The sequence below is a fragment of the Silurus aristotelis genome, assembly GCF_946808225.1.
Source record: "Silurus aristotelis genome assembly, chromosome: 1".
NCBI lineage: Eukaryota > Metazoa > Chordata > Actinopteri > Siluriformes > Siluridae > Silurus > Silurus aristotelis.
In genome coordinates, this window is record NC_139574.1 from 5,089,695 (window position 1) to 5,110,512 (window position 20,818).

The 20,818-nt window shown below is 39.2% G+C and overlaps 1 protein-coding gene across 2 annotated transcripts in view; it reads left to right on the forward strand.

Moving 5' to 3' along the window:
• The window catches only part of gpr158a (G protein-coupled receptor 158a), a 144,356-nt gene that overhangs the window by 69,185 nt on the left and 54,353 nt on the right, over positions 1 to 20,818 (forward strand). For both annotated transcript variants that reach the window (XM_083544584.1, XM_083544585.1), the window contains exons 4-5: positions 2,177 to 2,379; positions 14,800 to 14,868. In XM_083544584.1, coding sequence (XP_083400710.1) covers positions 2,177 to 2,379; positions 14,800 to 14,868 — 272 coding nt within the window. The remainder of the gene's footprint in view (positions 1 to 2,176; positions 2,380 to 14,799; positions 14,869 to 20,818) is intronic.

Below are 20,818 nucleotides of genomic sequence, written 5' to 3' on the forward strand. Positions count from 1 at the left end.
AGACAGACAGACAGACAGACCTCCATACATGTTCTCCATGATTTTTATGATGATCCATATTTTTTTGACTTGACAGTTTGATAATAATAAAAGTTTAAAATAATAATAAAAGTTTTTATACTTAAATAATAATGACTTCATCTCCAGCTATAGGTAGAATCAAAAGTTTTATTTTACACTAGTTTTGTAACAGTTCAACAGATGGCATCACAAGGCTGCATGCACAGTCACAGGGAGCACCGAACTTCAAAAGTCAATATGCCAAAAAACATTGTGTACATGGGGAGCTGTGCAACTGGTGCTGTTCTGACCACGTGCGTTACCACTTCTGCAATTCTGACCATGTGTGCACCCTGTCACTGAGCTCTCATCACACGTGAGTTTCTTAGCGGAAACAACATGATCTCACTTTCCAAAGATATAGATTTTGACACCATTGTGGAGATCTGGCGCGAATCGCAGAAGTTGCTTGACACACTTTGAAAAGAAGACTTCCAGGACACATTCCAGAAGAAAACCGGGGCCACTGTATTGCTGTACAAGGGGACTGTTTTGAAGATGATGGTGTGTAAACATAGAGCAATAAAGTACGTTCTTGTTAACAGAGCCAGTTTTAAAACTTTTTGATGCCACCTCTATGTTTTTCCTTTCCAAACTTGCTTTGTGCATTTTCATGGAAAGGGTTTGGGTCTTCTAGAAGAACCACATAGGGCAGGAAAAGACAGGTGCCAGAATACGTTTGTCTATATAATGTATCTCAACAATCAAATTCAACAGAGAAGATGGATGAAGACAAAAAAAAAACAAAAACACAAAAAACAAGAAGGTTTTTCCCCCTGAGTTGGAAGAGCTTCACCCTGTGGCTAAAGGTTTCCCTAATACACCACACTCACCACTTCTTATCATATTACTCCCCTCTTTATGTCTCTCTTCATCCAGTTTCTTTGTGTGTGTGTGTGTGTGTGTGTGTGTGTGTGTGTGTGTTCACATTCAGAACCTCACCACCACTTATCACACTCACGTATCACATTACTTCTCTCTTTGCATCTCTTTCGCTCTCAGTCTTCCTGTCATCTCTCTCTGCTGTCTTTCTCTGAGTGTAAAAGTGTGTTTTGTTTCACACTACAACATTTCTTGAATGTTAGAAGGAAAACACCACCATAACCAGTGTATAGAAGGCCACTCAAGTAAAGCAGATCTTCATGAAACTGGCTTTGTGCACAGGAGCACTGTCATGCTGGAACAGGTTTGGGCCTCCTAGTTCAAGTGAAGGGAAAATGTAATGCTACTGCATTTAAAGATGTCATATAATTGTGTGCCTCCAAGTTTGTGGTAACGGTTTGGAGAAGAACAACAGATGGCTGGAAAAGTCAGGTTTTTATGACACACATGTTCCTATGCAACAAACTTTGTAAGAGAGTAAATGAATTGGAGAGTAAAAGAGTGGAAGAAAGTTCAGTTGAGTCCAAATGTGAAGTTTTGTTTCTAACAGAAGAACTTGTTTAAGATGGAGACCAGAAGAGAAGATCTGATCAGACTGCCTCACCACCACAATCAAAAACATGGAGGTGGAAGCTTAGGGATGTTTTGGAGAAGGGAAGGTTGGAGACTTATTCTGGAAAATGAAAGAAACCAACATGGCAACCATTCCATCACCTTCATCAACATGCAGTCTGTACATCTGAGCTTCACAGTCATCAGGAGTGTTATCTATCATGGAATGATTAAAGTCTAGGTGTTTCCAAACTTTTGACCGGCAATCATTCAGGTGCTGTTATATATATATATATATATATATATATATATATATATATATATATATATATATATATATATATATATGTTTTTTTTTCCCAATTCCCGACCAATCAGATTTAAGCAGAGCGCATAAATATTCCAGAGATTTAACTCCTGCTAAAGTTAGGAGTTAAGAGGAAACGCAAGGTGGATGAAAAACAGAAGGACCATGAGCTAAATTATTTAGTTGAAATAAAAATAATGCTTTTAGAGCATCTCCTCTGGAACACATCACTTCTTAGTATAGAGTGAGAATTTTTTTTTATATAGTATTAAAAATAAAGTGCGGTCCAAGCATTTTAAAAACGGGAATTATCCTCCAGCATTTTCTTTACTACACAAGCAGTGTACTTTTTTTTTTTTCCTGTTTCCTGTTTAGGGAAGGTCGTGAGCACGCAGGATGCTGCCGGCCCCAGCCTGTGTCTGCCCTGTCAGGATGGCTGCGTTCACTGTAAGGACGATACGCCATGCGTGGCTCAAATCGAAGGATATCTCCGTATGGCTGTGTTGGCCTTTCAGGGCGTCTGCATGCTGTTGGACTTCATCTGCATGGTTCTGCTTTACCATTTCCGCAGGAACAAGGTGAGAGGCTGGGAACACAGTGTCACTAAAATACATCAACACAATAATCTAGTTGAGTAAATGTGCTAATCCTCCAGTGACTCCAGAGTAAAAATGCTTAAAGTTCTCCTTTTGGAAAGACTTAAGTATGAAAAGTAAAAGTACTGATGTATGAGAACTCTATGTGAATAATGGATGCAGTTCAGTGCATTCGACTGCACATACAGTAACACACACACACACACACACACACACACACACACACACACACACACACACACACACACACAGTGAGAGAAGCCTTATTCCACCCAGACTCTCATCAGAACCAAAAGGTTACACTTGTACGCTCAGCACAACTTCTCATTTAATACTCTTTTATGTTTTTATATTAGTGAGGAATGTTTTTTTTAAATGTATTGGAGTGAAAAGTATATATTATATACTTTAAAATATAAAATATATTTCACAACAAAATGCATCGAAGGAAAAGTTTTCGCAAATAAAAAAATACTCATAAAGTACACATAGTTAAGAAATGCGCTTATGTACAGTATTAAACTAGAAATACTTTTATAAATAAAGTATATACATATTATATAAATAAATAGCAATACATTTTAAATACTATTGATTACTGATCTACATTGATAATATCCTCGGCTACAAATCATTTACTATGACATGGATTTAAACATGTACCGAAGTTTTAGACATTTTTTTAGAACCAGAATTTTACTAGGATTTTTAACATTGTAACCTCCATTTTTTTGGAAAGATGTTCCACTAGATTTTGTGGAGATTTGTGTGAGATTCAATCAGCTACAAGGGTGTTAGTAAAGTCAAGGCACTGATGTAGGTGAGGTGAGGTGAGGAGGCCTGGGGTGCAGTCAGCATTTACATTCAACCCAAAGGTGTTCAATAGGGTTGAGGTCAAGTCAAGTCAAGAAGCTTTTATTGTCATTTTAACCATATGTAGCTAATACAGTACACAGGGAAATGAATCAATGTTCCTCCAGAACCCTGGTGCTACATAAACAACATAAAACAACATAAAGCTACATACAGAAATCACAGAGTTAAGGACTAGTAAGAGTCATCGCCACATAAAAGTGCATCGTGTGCAACCTGGTGCAAACAGTGCAAGACAGACAGTGTAAGACAACACAAGACAGTGTAAGACAACACAAGACAGTGCAAAGACAACACAAGACAGTGTAAGACAACACAAGACAGTGTAAGACAACACAAAACAGTGTAAGACAACACAAGACACTGTAAGACAACACAAAACAGTGTAGGACAACACAAGACAGTGTAGGACAATAAAATACACTGTAAGACAACACAAGACAGTGTAGGACAACACATGACAGTGTAAGACAACAAAAGACAGTGTAGGACAACACAAGACAGTGTAAGACAACACAAGACAGTGTAAGACAACACAAGACAGTGTAGGACAACACAATACAGTGTAAGACAACACAAGACAGTGTAAGACAACACAAGACAGTGAAAGACAACACAAGACAGTATAGGACAACACAAGACAGTGTGGGACAACACAAGACAGTGTAAGACAAAACAAGACAGTGTGGGACAACACATGACAGTGTAAGACAACAAAAGACAGTGTAGGACAACACAATACAGTGTAAGACAACACAAGACAGTGTAAGACAACACAAGACAGTGCAAAGACAACACAAGACAGTGTAGGACAACACAATACAGTGTAAGACAACACAAGACAGTGTAAGACAACACAAGACAGTGAAAGACAACACAAGACAGTATAGGACAACACAAGACAGTGTGGGACAACACAAGACAGTGTAAGACGAAACAAGACAGTGTGGGACAACACAAGACAGTGTAAGACAACACAAGACAGTGTTAGACAACACAAGACAGTGCAAAGACAACACAAGACAGTGTAGGACAACACAAGACACTGTAAGACAACACAAGACAGTGCAAAGACAACACAAGACAGTGCAAAGACAACACAAAACAGTGCAAAGACAACACAATACAGTGTAGGACAACACAAGACAGTGCAAAGACAACACAAGACAGTGTAAGACAACACAAGACAGTGTGGGACAACACAAGACAGTGTAAGACAACACAAGACAGTGTAGGACAACACAAGACAGTGTAAGACAACACAAGACAGTGTGGGACAACACAAGACAGTGTAAGACAACACAAGACAGTGCAAAGACAACACAAGACAGTGTAAGACAACACAAGACAGTGTAGGACAACACATGACAGTGTAGGACATCACAATACAGTGTAAGACAACACAAGACAGTGTAGGACAACACATGACAGTGTAAGACAACACAAGACAGTGTAGGACAACACAATACAGTGTAAGACAACACAAGACAGTGTAAGACAACACAAGACAGTGCAAAGACAACACAAGACAGTGTGGGACAACACAAGACAGTGTAAGACAACACAAGACAGTGCAAAGACAACACAATACAGTGTAAGACAACACAAGACAGTGTAAGACACCACAAGACAGTGTAAGACAACACAATACAGTGTAAGACAACACAAGACAGTGTAAGACACCACAAGACAGTGTAAGACAACACAAGACAGTGAAAGACAACACAAGACACTATAGGACAACACAAGACAGTGTAAGACAACACAAGACAGTGTGGGACAACACAAGACAGTGTAAGACAAAACAAGACAGTGTGGGACAACACAAGACAGTGTAAGACAACACAAGACAGTGTAAGACAACACAAGACAGTGCAAAGACAACACAAGACAGTGTAAGACAACACAAGACAGTGCAAAGACAACACAAGACAGTGTAAGACAACACAAGACAGTGCAAAGACAACACAAGACAGTGTAAGACAACACAAGACAGTGTAAGACAACACAAGACAGTGTAGGACAACACAAGACAGTGTAAGACAACACAAGACAGTGTAAGACAACACAAGACAGTGTAAGACAGTGTAAGACAGTGTAAGACAACACAAAACAGTGTAAGACAACGCAAGACAGTGTAGGACAACACATGACAGTGTAGGACAACACAAGACAGTGCAAAGACAACACAAGACAGTGTAAGACAACACAAGACAGTGCAAAGACAACACAAGACAGTGTAAGACAACACAAAACAGTGTAAGGCAACACAAGACAGTGTAGGACAACACATGACAGTGTAGGACATCACAATACAGTGTAAGACAACACAAGACAGTGTAGGACAACACATGACAGTGTAAGACAACACAAGACAGTGTAGGACAACACAATACAGTGTAAGACAACACAAGACAGTGTAAGACAACACAAGACAGTGCAAAGACAACACAAGACAGTGTGGGACAACACAAGACAGTGTAAGACAACACAAGACAGTGCAAAGACAACACAATACAGTGTAAGACAACACAAGACAGTGTAAGACACCACAAGACAGTGTAAGACAACACAAGACAGTGAAAGACAACACAAGACACTATAGGACAACACAAGACAGTGTAAGACAACACAAGACAGTGTGGGACAACACAAGACAGTGTAAGACAACACAAGACAGTGTGGGACAACACAAGACAGTGTAAGACAACACAAGACAGTGTAAGACAACACAAGACAGTGCAAAGACAACACAAGACAGTGTAGGACAACACAAGACACTGTAAGACAACACAAGACAGTGCAAAGACAACACAAGACAGTGTAGGACAACACAAGACAGTGCAAAGAAAAACACAAAACAGTGTAAGACAACACAAGACAGTGCAAAGACAACACAAAACAGTGTAAGACAACACAAGACAGTGCAAAGACAACACAAGACAGTGTAGGACTACACATGACAGTGTAAGACAACACAAGACAGTGCAAAGACAACACAAGACAGTGTAAGACAACACAAAACAGTGTTAGACAACACAAGACACTGTAAGACAACACAAAACAGTGTAAGACAACACAAGACACTGTAAGACAACACAAGGCAGTGTAAGACAACACAAGACAGTGTAGGACAACACAAGACAGTGCAAAGACAACACAAGACAGTGTAAGACAACACAAGACATTGCAAAGACAACACAAGACAGTGTAAGACAACAGAAGACAGTGTAGGACAACACAAGACAGTGTAAGACAACAGAAGACAGTGTAAGACAACACAAGACAGTGCAAAGACAACACAAGACAGTGTAGGACAACACAAAACAGTGCAAAGACAACACAAGACAGTGTAGGACAACACAAAACAGTGCAAAGACAACACAAGACAGAGTAAGACAACACAAGACAGTGTAAGACAACACAAGACAGTGCAAAGACAACACAAGACAGTGTAAGACAACACAAGACAGTGCAAAGACAACACATGACAGTGCAAAGACAACACAAAACAGTGTAAGACAACACAAGACAGTGCAAAGACAACACAAGACAGTGTAAGACAACACAAGACAGTGTAAGACAACACAAGACACTGTAAGACAACACAAGACAGTGTAGGACAACACAATACAGTGTAAGACAACACAAGATAGTGTAAGACAACACAAGACAGTGCAAAGACAACACAAGACAGTGTGGGACAACACAAGACAGTGCAAAGACAACACAAGACACTGTAAGACAACACAAGACAGTGCAAAGACAACACAAGACAGTGTAAGACAACACAAGACAGTGCAAAGACAACACAAGACAGTGTAAGACAACACAAGACACTGTAAGACAACACAAGACAGTGTAGGACAACACAATACAGTGTAAGACAACACAAGACAGTGTAGGACAACACAATACAGTGTAAGACAACACAAGACAGTGTAAGACAACACAAGACAGTGCAAAGACAACACAAGACAGTGTAAGACAACACAAGACAGTGTAAGACAACACAAAACACTGTAAGACTACACAAGACAGTGTAGGACAAAACAAGACAGTGCAAAGACAACACAAGACAGTGTAAGACAACACAAGACAGTGTAAGACAACACAAGACAGTGTAAGACAACACAAGACAGTGCAAAGACAACACAAGACAGTGTAAGACAACACAAGACACTGTAAGACAACACAAGACAGTGCAAAGACAACACAAGACAGTGTAGGACAACACAAAACAGTGCAAAGACAACACAATACAGTGTAGGACAACACAAGACAGTGTAAGACAACACAATACAGTGTAAGACAACACAAGACAGTGCAAAGACAACACAAGACAGTGTAAGACAACACAAGACAGTGCAAAGACAACACAAGACAGTGTAAAAAAACACACGACAGTGTAAGACAACACAAAACAGTGTAGGACAACACAATACAGTGTAAGACAACACAAGACAGTGCAAAGACAACACAAGACAGTGTAGGACAACACAAGACACTGTAAGACAACACAAGACAGTGCAAAAACAACACAAGACAATGTAGGACAACACAAAACAGTGCAAAGAAAAACACAAAACAGTGTAAGACAACACAAGACAGTGCAAAGACAACACAAGACAGTGTAAGACAACACAAGACAGTGTAGGACTACACATGACAGTGTAAGACAACACAAGACAGTGCAAAGACAACACAAGACAGTGTAAGACAACACAAAACAGTGTTAGACAACACAAGACACTGTAAGACAACACAAAACAGTGTAAGACAACACAAGACACTGTAAGACAACACAAGGCAGTGTAAGACAACACAAGACAGTGCAAAGACAACACAAGACAGTGCAAAGACAACACAAGACAGTGCAAAGACAACACAAGACAGTGTAAGACAACACAAGACAGTGTAAGACAACACAAGACACTGTAAGACAACACAAGACAGTGCAAAGACAACACAAGACAGTGTAAGACAACACAAGACAGTTCAAAGACAACACAAGACAGTGTAAGACAACACAAGACAGTGTAAGACAACACAAGACAGTGCAAAGACAACACAAGACAGTGTAGGACAACACAAGACACTGTAAGACAACACAAGACAGTGCAAAGACAACACAAGACAGTGTAGGACAACACAAAACAGTGTAAGACAACACAAGACAGTGTAGGACAACACAAGACAGTGTAAGACAACACAAGACAGTGCAAAGACAACACAAGACAGTGTAAGACAACACAAGACAGTGTAAGACAACACAAGACAGTGTAGGACAACACAAAACAGTGCAAAGACAACACAAGACAGTGTAGGACAACACAAAACAGTGCAAAGACAACACAAGACAGTGTAAGACAACACAAAACAGTGTAAGACAACACAAGACAGTGTAAGACAACACAAGACAGTGTAAGACAACACACGATAGTGTAAGACAACACAAGACAGTGCAAAGACAACACAAGACAGTGTGGGACAACACAAGACACTGTAAGACAACACAAGACAGTGCAAAGACAACACAAGACAGTGTAAGACAACACAAGACAGTGCAAAGGCAACACAAGACAGTGTAAGACAACACAAGACAGTGCAAAGACAACACAAGACAGTGTAGGAAAAATACAAAACACAAAACACAAAATAGCACTGTCAGGAACGCTGTTGTATATTACACAGTGTGGTGTGTACCTTGTAATTAACAAAATGTAAAAAAAAAGGGTTTAACACACAAGCTCTTAACCTGTGTTGAAAGAGCAGTGTTGTCAGAGCTCTATAGCAGGAGATCTTCCTCTACAAACCATGTAAAGCCAGTCTTCATGGTGCTGGCTTTGTGCACGTTAAGTACATAATCTTGTTCTATTGCCAGGAAGTTTTCTCCAGAATATAAGTATTGACTTCTAGAAAAAACACAAAATTATCTGGCAATAGATTAATAAATTGTAGACTGTTCTACAGCTGCTCTTTCAACACAGGTTAAGAGCTTTGGTGTTATCCTCGACAACACCTTATCTTTTGAAGCACATATTAACAAGATCTCCCGGACGGCTTACTATAACATCTGTAATATAAATCACCTCTGCACGGCCGTCTCACCGAGGAGCACTGCTATTATAGTTCACGCTCTTGTCACTTCACGCATGGACTGTTGCAATGCTTTTTTTTTATGGTCATCCCTACTGAACACCTTTGGGATGAATGTGAACGCTGACTGCACCCCAGGCCTCCTCACCTACTGTACATAACACTCTTGTGGCTGATGAACATCAAAATCTAGTGGAACATCTTCCCAGAAGAGTGAATTTCAAATTCCAATTTTATTTCTATTGTACAGAACCATACACAGTATGACACGCAGTGAAAGACTTTTAACAACTGGTCCAGTCCATGAAAAAAGAAATAGAAAGGATAAGACAATTTATAAAATATAAAAAAAGGAAAAATATATATAAGGAATAAAATGAAAATAAGAAAAATAGAATAAAATGTATAATAGAATAAAAAAACAAGATTTGCAATTGAATAAAATTTTTATTTTATTTATTAATTATTAATAAAAATAATTAAATTATTATTATTATTATTATTATTATTATTATTATTATTATTAATAATGTAATTGACAGAATTTACAGATAAACAGCAGCATAAACTTAAGAATTCATGGTTAAATAATTATCAATATTTTAATGATCAGTTACTTCATGGATCTTCAGGCTGTTCATGTGGAACATCCCCAGCTGCACAGAATGCCTCCAATTGAAGAGATCTCCATCCAGAGGGAGGGCGTCAGGGTGAATTGTGGCATTGGTCACTGATAACTTGACAGAGAGCGAGAGAGAGATTATTAATATTAATTAGCTAGCTCATTAGCATTTGCCAGATTGTACTTAACCTCTGAGCTCTAAGCATGTGGACCCTGGTACACATGTATGAAGTCAATTTGTTAAAAATGAAAACACTCAGCCTGGTGTAAGACCTCTCGTCAGCCCGGAGCAGAGCGGGAATGCCAGCACACTCCACAGTTCTCAGTGCCGGTCAACGGCTCATGTAATGATTTGCTTCGATTCGTGTGACCTTTCAGTGCATTAGACCATAAAAATCCAAGCGTCTTTAATATTTGATGAGTTGCCTTGTGTGCTTTTGCTGATTATGTTGTTTAGTTTAATAGCCTTGCGAGTTTACAGTGTGCTTTTTTGCTCATCGCTTTGCTCATGTGCTATCGTTCTGCTATATGGGTTCAGTCCACATCAGCGATGAACTGCAGACACCATTACACACTGATTCGTAATACTTCTTTATCTGTCTTTTTAAGCTCGGATTTAAAAGTACAGCGCTGAGGTGTTGAAATAGAATTGCTTGAATATGGTAAAATCTTATTACAGAATTAACATTTAAAAAGAAATATTTTAAGCATCGTTTTAAAACATTGTGCATGGGATACAAGTTGGCATTTGTATCTCAATGCATAATTTTTTAATATTTGCATCAGTAAAAAATGATTTATTTATATATAATTAAAAAGCTTTACTTTTAATTTGTAGAAAGTAACCAATATTTTGATTGTTTGATTTTTGTAAGAGTTTTGTAACAGATTTGATCTTATAGTAAATCTCTACATAGGACACAATATAAATACATTAGACACCTAAGCAAAAACTGTTATTGAATTACAGTTACTTTAAATTACATTTCCGTCATTTGTTTGTTTTTTTCACATTATGTCTTTGGAGGAGCTTTGTATCAACACTATAGTCTTTTGTTTCTTTATATAGAAAAACATTTTTATACAGAAGGTCAAATAAACTATAAGGATAAAGGTTTTGGGACACCTGACTAGTCAAAGAGTAGAAAACTATTTACTAGATAGTAGAGTGCTTTAATGAGGATTAAGGTTTAGAACCGCAGTAAAGTGCTTGAATTAAAAAACTAGGAGAGCAGCGGAAGAGGATGGAGAGAGCAGTGGTAAAGGATGGAGGGATAAGTGGTAGAGGATGGAGGGAGCAGTGGTAAAGGATGGAGGGAGCAGCAGAAGAGGATGGAGAGAGTCAAGTCGAGTCAAGTCAAGTTTATTTCCATAGCGCTTTTCACAACAGACATTGTCTCAAAGCAGCTTTACAGAAATCAACAGTTAAGGTGAATGGTGTGCATTTATCCCTGATGAGCAGCCGTGGTGACTGTGGCAAGGAGAGCAGCGGTAAGGAGAGCAGCGGTAAAGGATGAAGGGATCAGTGGTAATGGATGGAGAGAGCAGTGGTAGAGGTTGGAGAGAGCAATGGTAAAGGATGGAGGGATCAGTGGTAGAGGATGGAGAGAGCAGTGTTAGAGGATGGAGGGAGCAGTGGTAGAGGATGGAGAGAGCAGTGGTAAAGGATGGAGGGAGCAGTGGTAAAGGATGGAGGGAGCAGTGGTAAAGGATGGAGGGAGCATTGGTAATGGATGGAGAGAGCAGTGGTAGAGGATGGAGAGAGCAATGGTAAAGGATGGAGGGATCAGTGGCAAAGGATGGAGAGAGCAGTGTTAGAGGATGGAGGGAGCAGTGGTAGAGGATGGAGGGAGCAGTGGTAGAGGATGGAGGGAGCAGTGGTAGTGGTAAAGGATGGAGGGAGCAGTGGTAGAGGATGGAGGGAGCAGTGGTAGAGGATGGAGGGAGCAGTGGTAGAGGATGGAGGGAGCAGTGGTAGTGGTAAAGGATGGAGGGAGCAGTGGTAGAGGATGGAGGGAGCAGTGGTAGAGGATGGAGGGAGCAGTGGTAGAGGATGGAGGGAGCAGTGGTAAAGGATGGAGGGAGCAGTGGTAGTGGTAAAGGATGGAGGGAGCAGTGGTAGAGGATGGAGGGAGCAGTGGTAGTGGTAAAGGATGGAGGGAGCAGTGGTAAAGGATGGAGAGAGCAGTGGTAGAGGATGGAGGGAGCAGTGGTAGAGGATGGAGGGAGCAGTGGTAGAGGATGGAGGGAGCAGTGGTAGTGGTAGAGGATGGAGGGAGCAGTGGTAGAGGATGGAGGGAGCAGTGGTAGTGGTAAAGGATGGAGGGAGCAGTGGTAAAGGATGGAGAGAGCAGTGGTAGAGGATGGAGGGAGCAGTGGTAGAGGATGGAGGGAGCAGTGGTAGAGGATGGAGGGAGCAGTGGTAGTGGTAAAGGATGGAGGGAGCAGTGGTAGAGGATGGAGGGAGCAGTGGTAGAGGATGGAGGGAGCAGTGGTAGTGGTAAAGGATGGAGGGAGCAGTGGTAGAGGATGGAGAGAACAGAACAAAAGTCTTTAAACCAGCTGAGGTTCCACCTAATCCTGCTGTTTGTTGTAAATTGAGAAGTGTTTTGATGGGAATGCCCAGTGTCCTCTATTATCAAAACTCAATTGGCAGATTTTTTTGGTAACATCAGAACTTGAATGTGCAGTGGATCCGGGGAAAGATTTTCTGCATTTATCTGACTAAGAGACCAAGTCTAAGTGAAGATGACATCTGTCTAAGTCACTGCTGGGGTGATCTTTATTGGATGTTTGATTTAGAGTGCCTGACAGGTCTTCGACTCCTATAACTGACGAAAGCTTTATTTTCTCTTTCTTATTTTCCTTCCTCTGCCTTCACAACTAATGCATGCTCTAAGTGTTAGAAGAATAGCTTTCTTTTTTTTCTTCTTTTTTCCTGTATCTGAAATAGACTGTAATCTGGAGTCGAGTGCTCAGCGGTTATTTTTGGTTCTATTTCTCCATGAAACGCGGCTGTGCGTCGAGAAAATCTATTCACACGCATCACTGCTTACCCTCCAGTCGCTTCTGCTCAATCATATTATCCGGGAGCTCTCGCATAAAAGAGTACGTCTTATTCACCGAGAAGGCATTAGCCTGTGGGGCGTACATCAGGGAGTCATGAAGAAGAAACCTACTGTATAGGAGGAGGCTATCTGAAACCTTCTTCTATGGATGTCATCATTTGCAACTTTAATAAATGAAGATGTATTTGATGAAGTTCAGTCCGATCTGAAAGGGACCGCCCTGGAGGTGTAACACAGCATAACTCTATTATTTGGATTGAACAGATGTGCATTTTTTGGAAAATATAGACATTGGAATGATTCATGTAGATGAAGTGGTTGGCAGGTTTAAAAGATAAGATGTTAGATTTTTGATTAGAAGGTCATGGGTTCAAATCCCAGCACTACAATGAGGGCCCTTGAGCAAGGCCTTTAACCCCTTAATTGCTCAGTTGTATAACTAAGGTAAATATAAGTCTCTCTTAATAAAGGTGTCTGAAAAATGTAAATGTAGATGAAAAAAAGACAAATATCTCAAGATGAATGTGTTACATCTGATGTGATTACTGCATTTATCCTTAGTAAAAGCCTGGTCAGGGTCACTGTCTATCTTATATATTTGTTATATTCTTTTGTTACCTTTTTTTTTTTAATTTATGATTTTTTACATTTTTTATTGCTTACATACACATCATGCACAAATGCTGGTTAAATCTCTACCATACAAAGAAGAAGGTATGTGTGAACATGATCTAGAAAAGCCACCATCCACTTTTCCACATTGTCTCATACACTTCAAATGAACTTTGGTCTAGAGAAGATGGTGGCATTTCTGCATCATGTTCACGCATTCCTTCTTCTTTGCATGATCGAGATTTACCCTGCAGTTGTGGACGACACGGCAAACTGTGTTCACAGACGAGGATTTCTGGAGGTGTTTAATGAGCCCATGCAGTGATTTCTATTACAGTGTCCTGACCGTTGACCCGAAGATCACGGCCATCCGATATGAGATTTCTCCTGATTCTTTAAAGCTTTTCATGATATTATGTACTGGAAATGATTAGATGTTTTGTAATTTGATGTTGGAGAACATTCTACTGAAATTGTTCCACAAATTGTAGATACGTTTTTTATAGATCGGTGAAGCTCCGCCCATCTTTACTTCTGAGAGATTCTGCCTCTCTAAGATACACTATTTATACCCAATCATCTTACTGACATGTTGTCAATTAACCTCATTAGTTACATAATGTTTCTCCAACACTTTCAATAACACCTTTTTTACAGAATTTTGTTGCCTCGTCTCAAATTTCTTGAGATGTGTTGCAGCCATCAAATTCAAAATGACCTTTAATTTCCTTAAAATGGTACATTTCCTCAAAATTTTACATAATATAGCATTCCTGTGCACATTGCTAGTTATGAAATGCAGTGATGTAGCTGAGGCTGAGGAACTGTCATGTCTGTAGCACAGGTTCAGAAAGTGTCTCTGAGTTTTAATCCTATATTTCTCATTGCTCGTCTGTTGGCAAATTTTGGATCATTTTATAGTCATATGACATTCGAAACACCAGTATAATATTTATTATAATGTAGCTGGAATCTACTGTGGAATTAAGCACAATCCAATTGCATGAATATTGACCCATGAAAGGACCCAACACATCAGAAACTCCTGCTACTCATAGTCAAATACGTTTCAATGAGATGAACATTTAGATGAGTCATGTGTTTTCCATCTATCTTTTGTCTCTCCAGAGCATAAGGGCATCGGGTCTTGTCCTGCTGGAAGCCATCTTGTTCGGAGCACTGCTTCTCTACTTCCCTGTAAGTCTCCAATTCCAATTCAAATTCCTCAAATAATTTTTTAATGTAAGAAATAAATAAGAAGAAAAACTCTCACCTCCATCAGTGATGGTGAATATCTCCAAAGCTACTTAAGGCCATGAGACAAATGATACAGTATTTTGGACTGTAATGACCTCATAATGTTACACTAATGAGCAGTCTATGAGACATTAGGAGTAAAGTATGAGTTACTCACCAGCACTGGATTTATCTGATTTATGAGACAGTGCTTAATGTTTATTTTAAAATAAAATGGGTGATGATTTTGCTTTCATCTTATGGTTTCTGAGATAATGGGGTCGTGCGGTTTATTTCCCAGTTATTTGAGAGATGATAAATGACTTAAGTAAAAACAAACAAACAAACAAACAAACATACAAATAATTAAGCTAAACAACATAAAAAAATAGGGGGAAGATATAAGCCTAAAAAAAAGTCAATGAAGATGTAGAAATAAATTAAAAGGCATACATTTAGGCATTTAACCTGAGATGATTTATTTATTTATTTATTTATTTATTTATTTATTTATTTATTTATTTATTCATTTATTTATTTATTTATTTATTTATTTATTTATTTATTTATTTATTTATTTATTTATCTGTGTATTGTATATTTATTTATTTGTTTATTTATTTATTTATTTATTTGTTTATTAATTTATTTATTGATGCACTCTATTGGTTTGTTCATCTATCTATCTATCTATCTATCTATCTATCTATCTATCTATCTATCTATCTATCTATCTATCTATCTATCTATCTATCTATCTATCTATCTATCTATCTGTCTGTCTGTCTGTCTGTCTGTCTGTCTGTCTGTCTGTCTATCGCTGCATTCTGTGTGTTTCATTACACACATGTCTCTGTTGTTTATTTATTGGTTTGTTTATTTATTGTGTGTAATTTGGTCAGTTTGTTTACTCATATATGTATTTAAGTCATCTTTTTTTGTCCTCTGCAGCACGACTAGCTGAATTGCAAGTTTGTTGTTAATGCAAGAAAAACAGTAATCGCAATTAAACAGCAAATCTGTGACCTGAGAAGGAAACTGTAATGAACCTGATGAGGCGGTTAGAAAGCAGTAATCTTCAGCATCGTGTGAGAGAACAACACCCCACAACAACAAAAAACCTGGTGAAGGAATGTGTGTTAGATACTGTAGATAGCACTTTATATTAAACGAGTGTCAGGAGGGAAGCCGGGGACAGTGGGACTGTCTTCTTCAGACACCTTTATTACGTCTTCTGTTAATTCAGGCGTGTCTCTGTGTCTCTGTGTTTCTGCTGAGATCGTGTACGAGGCCAGAGGCAAGATGTCTTACATGCTCATGGGCCAATAGATATGCACACTCAAAGCCTATCACACAGAGAGAGAGAGAGAGAGAGAGAGAGAGAGAGAAAGAGAAAGAGAGAGAAAGAGAGAGAGAGAGAGAGAGAGTGGGAGAGAGAGGGGGAGAAAGAGAGGGGGAGAGATGGGGGTGCTTTCTTTGTCTGCTCATGCTCCATGACTTCTAGTCTAAAAATAGCATCAGCAGCACACTCCCTCACTCCATCTGAATCCTGCGCTCTCTCTCTCTCTCTCTCTCTCTCTCTCTCTCTCTCTCTCTCTCTCTCTCTCTCTCTCGCTCTCCACGTCTTCATATGTCTCAATATATCCTTTCTGCTTTAAATTGGTCCAAGCTAGACATTGAGTTTAAAGCAATAATACATCTCTCTCTTTCTCCCCCCCCCTTTTCTCTCTATCACCTTCTTTCTGTCTCTGCCCCCCTCTCTTTCCCTTTTCCTCTCTCTCTCTCCTTCTCTCTGTCTCTTTCTCTATCTCTCTTTCTCTATCTTTCTCTCTTTATCCCACCTCTCTCTTTTTCCCTTTCTTTGTCTTGCACTCTCTCTTTCTCACTCTCACACTCTCTTTCTTTGTCTCTTTCCTTTTCACTCTCTGCATCTCTCTCTCTCTCTCTCTCTCTCTCTCTCTCTCTCTCTTTTACTCACTCTCGGGATTGTGTCCGTTGGTATCCCTTTTTCTCTGCCTGCCTCTCAGTGCAATACTGCAGTGTGTGTGTGTGTGTGTGTGTGTGTGTGTGTGTGTGTGTGTGTGGTGTGTGTGAGCGAGCACTGGCTGTAAATGGTTTCTCTCAAGTGATTGAATTTAAGTCTGAGTGTGGAAGTGTGTTTTCCAGAATGCATTTAAGTTTTCTAGTTTTTGAGTAAAGTATAAATAACTAATGTGAGGTTTGAGGCTTGACAATTAATTACAGACACACACACACACACACACACACACACACACACACACACACACACACACACACACGATCATGATGATGATGATGATGATGATGATGATGAGGTGGTTTGTTGTGACTCCTTCCTCTCCTTTCTCTTTTCCTCCTGCCTGTAGGCTTCATCTTCAGCATTCATCTACCGCTTCCTTTACCCCATGTCCCTCCTGCACATAACCAATCCATCTCAATCTCAACTCTCTCGCATTATCTCCAAAATGTTCTCCCTGCATGCTCCCTCTAATAAACTCTTTTTTAATCCTGTCCATCCTCAATAGCCTGATGAAAACCTCAGTATCTTCAGCTCTGCCACCTCCAGCTCCACCATGTCCATGATTATTTGTCTAGGGTATTTGATGTTCATGCAGCATGTCCACTATACACATCACAGAGAGCTGTTGCTATAGAAACAGTAATTACTGATCAGTAAATGTAAAAAATGTTCTTACTGGTATTACAGCAGCTACAAACACTCGTCTTCTGAGCAGTTTCTGTTTTATTTACTCTTTGTTTTATTTACTTTTTGAGAAGTCACCAACTGAAACATTATCACTGGATTCATCTGCATTAAGAAACAGGTAATTCATTAGCCAGGGGTGTGAATTCAATTTCTTCAACCCCAATCTTTAAAAAAAGCTGGGACACTGTGTACAATGGCAACAAAAACAATGCAATGATTGGCAAATCTCATAAACTCTCATTGTATTTACAATAAAACAAAAAAACAACAACATATAACTGAGAATATGTACCGTTTTAAGGAAAAAATAAGGTCATTTTAAATTCGATGGATGCAATTCGTCTCAAAGTAGTTGGGACAGGACGATGTTTAGCACAGTGTAGCATCTCGTCTTCTGTCCATATACTGTACGTCTGAAAAATAAGGAGACCTGTTGCTGAAGTTTTTAGCAGATTAATGTTGTATCATATGTGTCTGATACAGGATTCTAGATGCTCAACAGTTCTGGGTGTCCTTTGTTGTGTTTTGCGTTGCATGATGCACCAAATGTTTTCAAATGGTGAAAGATCTAAACTGCAGCCAGGCCAATTCAGCATTCTTTTTACACTCTTCCACTACCAGACTTTTATTGCCATGTCACAACTTTTTTGGAGACATGTTACAGCCATCAATTGTAAAATTACCTTACTTTTTCTCTCAGGTTGAACAATTAATATGTTACCTATGTTTTATTGTGAAGAAAATAAGTTTATGAGATTTTGACACAAAGCAGCTTTACAGACATTTCTTTTTTATTTATAAATAAGTTTCTTTATAATGAGTGAGCCAGATGTGATGGTGGTGGTGGCAGGGAGAACTCCCTGAGATAATACAAAGAACTCTGAATAGAACCAGTCCTCTTTCAGGTGACATCCGGATATTCATTGATAACAGTTCCATCATGGTTAAGGTTATGACCTGATCACAGGTGCAGATCTGTTTGTAGCCCCAAGCATATGAAATACAGTCCAAATATACACTATATTTCCAAAAGTATTGGGACACCCGACCTTTCCTGCTATATTTGGTTCTTTTACAAACGGTTACCCCAAAACTGGAGGCACACAATTTTGCAGGACGTCTTTAGATGCTCTATAATAAAATTTTGCATTTACTTGGAAACTCAAACCTGTTCCAGCATGGCGATGCCCCTGTGCACAAAGTGAGCTCCTTGAAGATTGCCTTGGAGATTGCTTTGGAGAGAAAGATCTTGAGTGGCCTGCTATAGAGCTCTGAACTCATCCCTACTGAACATCTTTGGGATGAATGTGAATGCTGACTGCACCCCAGGTCTCCTCACCTACATCAGTACCTGCCTTTCATAACACCCTTGTGTCTGATGAACACAACTATCAATAAGCACACTCCAGAATCTAGTGGAACATCTCCCCAGAAGAGTGGAATGAATTATAAGAGCAAATTGGGACTAAATGTGAAATGCAATGCTCAAAAAATCCTTATGACCAGGTGACCCAATACTTTTGGCAATATAGTGTATCTTCATGGCTCTTGAAAAGAACGGTCCACAGGAACATCGAGTAGTTTTCAAGTGATGAGAACCCCATCAGGAAATCGAGTATGGAAATGAGTTTCCTGTGTTCTTTAATGAGGTGTTGGGTCAACCAGACTCAAGAAACCATTTCAGATTCTTACTCTCCTCTCCATTGTGTGTGTGATAGATAAAAAAAAAGCGAGAAGTTCTCACACCAGGTAAATGCCCTGTTTTTGTCCCTGCCACTTCTCCTTCTGGTGACCTTCCCTTCTTGTCCCTGTCCTCAGCAGCACCGCTCATCAGGAGGTTAATTAGTAACAATGTGTCTCTGCTGTGAAGTGTCTCCACCGGCCCTGAAAGACACACTGCCTTTTGTTTTTGTTCTGCCCACATTTCAGCTGCCGTCTTCGCCGCCTCGCTCCGATTAAGTGGATTAGAAAACTCCCGTAGATCTGCGGTCTGTCTGACCAAAACTTCTGCTCTGATTGCTTTCCATATGTTAGCGAGGACTCAGCAGGGCGCCTGGGTGTGAATCTCAGCACGGCAGACTGGCGCCGAGTGCTGGACGGCGGAAAAGGGAAAGAGATAGACAGAGTAGGTGGATTCAATTGAGAGGTTTTGGCCTAAAGTTTTACAAGCCGGTTTCACACAGTGCAGTTTCAGCAGGGACATTACTCATCACGCTGTACGAGATAACATCCAGCCTGAATTCTGCAACTGAGTGTTTGATAAAGTGGATTCTCCATGTCAGATTACACAAAGGATATCGCATTGATGTGCCATTGTTCATATCTGTTGAATTTGACTATACTTTTTTCTTTGTAAATGTTTTTTTTTTCTTTTTAGATTGGTTTGAATCCAATTCAAACCAATCTGATCCAGCCAATTGAATCTAAATTAATCCAATCTAATTTAATTAAATGACATCCAATTTAATTTAATGCAATCTAATCTAATTCAATTTGTTTATTACAAAAGCAATCCAATCTATTTTAATTAGATCCAATTCAGTTCAATCCAAAAACATTTATTTAGTTCAACCCAATCTAATTCAATCTAATTTAATCCAATTCAATTCAATCCAATCTATTCAATTTAATTTGTATAATACAAAAGCAATCCAATCTATTTGAATTAGATCCAATTTAATTCAAATCAATCCAATCTATTTGAATGAGATCAAATTCAATTTAATCCAATTATATTAATTTAATTTAATTCAACCCAACCTAACTCAATTCAATTTAATCCAATCTAATGGAATTCAATCCAATTTATTTAAGTATTTTTCACCCTGGACATTGTCTCAAAGCAGCTTTATAGATTGTAAAATTAACTTAGATTTAAATATACGTGACTTTATTCCCGATTAACAAGCCTGGCTTGACTATAGTAAGGAAAAACTTCCTTAGATGGTATGAAGAAGAAACCTTTTGAGGAACCAGACTCAGGAAGCCATCGTCATCTGGATGACACCAAGAGTTTGATTATAAACCATGCAAACATTACAAACACCGGAGAGTAAGGAATATCATTCTTAGGTCTTCTACAGTCATGTGGAGTTGTGGAACCAGGAGCTCCTGAGCAACTCATAAATTAGCTCAACATATAAGATTAGAGATTCAACAGCAGCTCTTTCATGCCTGAGCCTC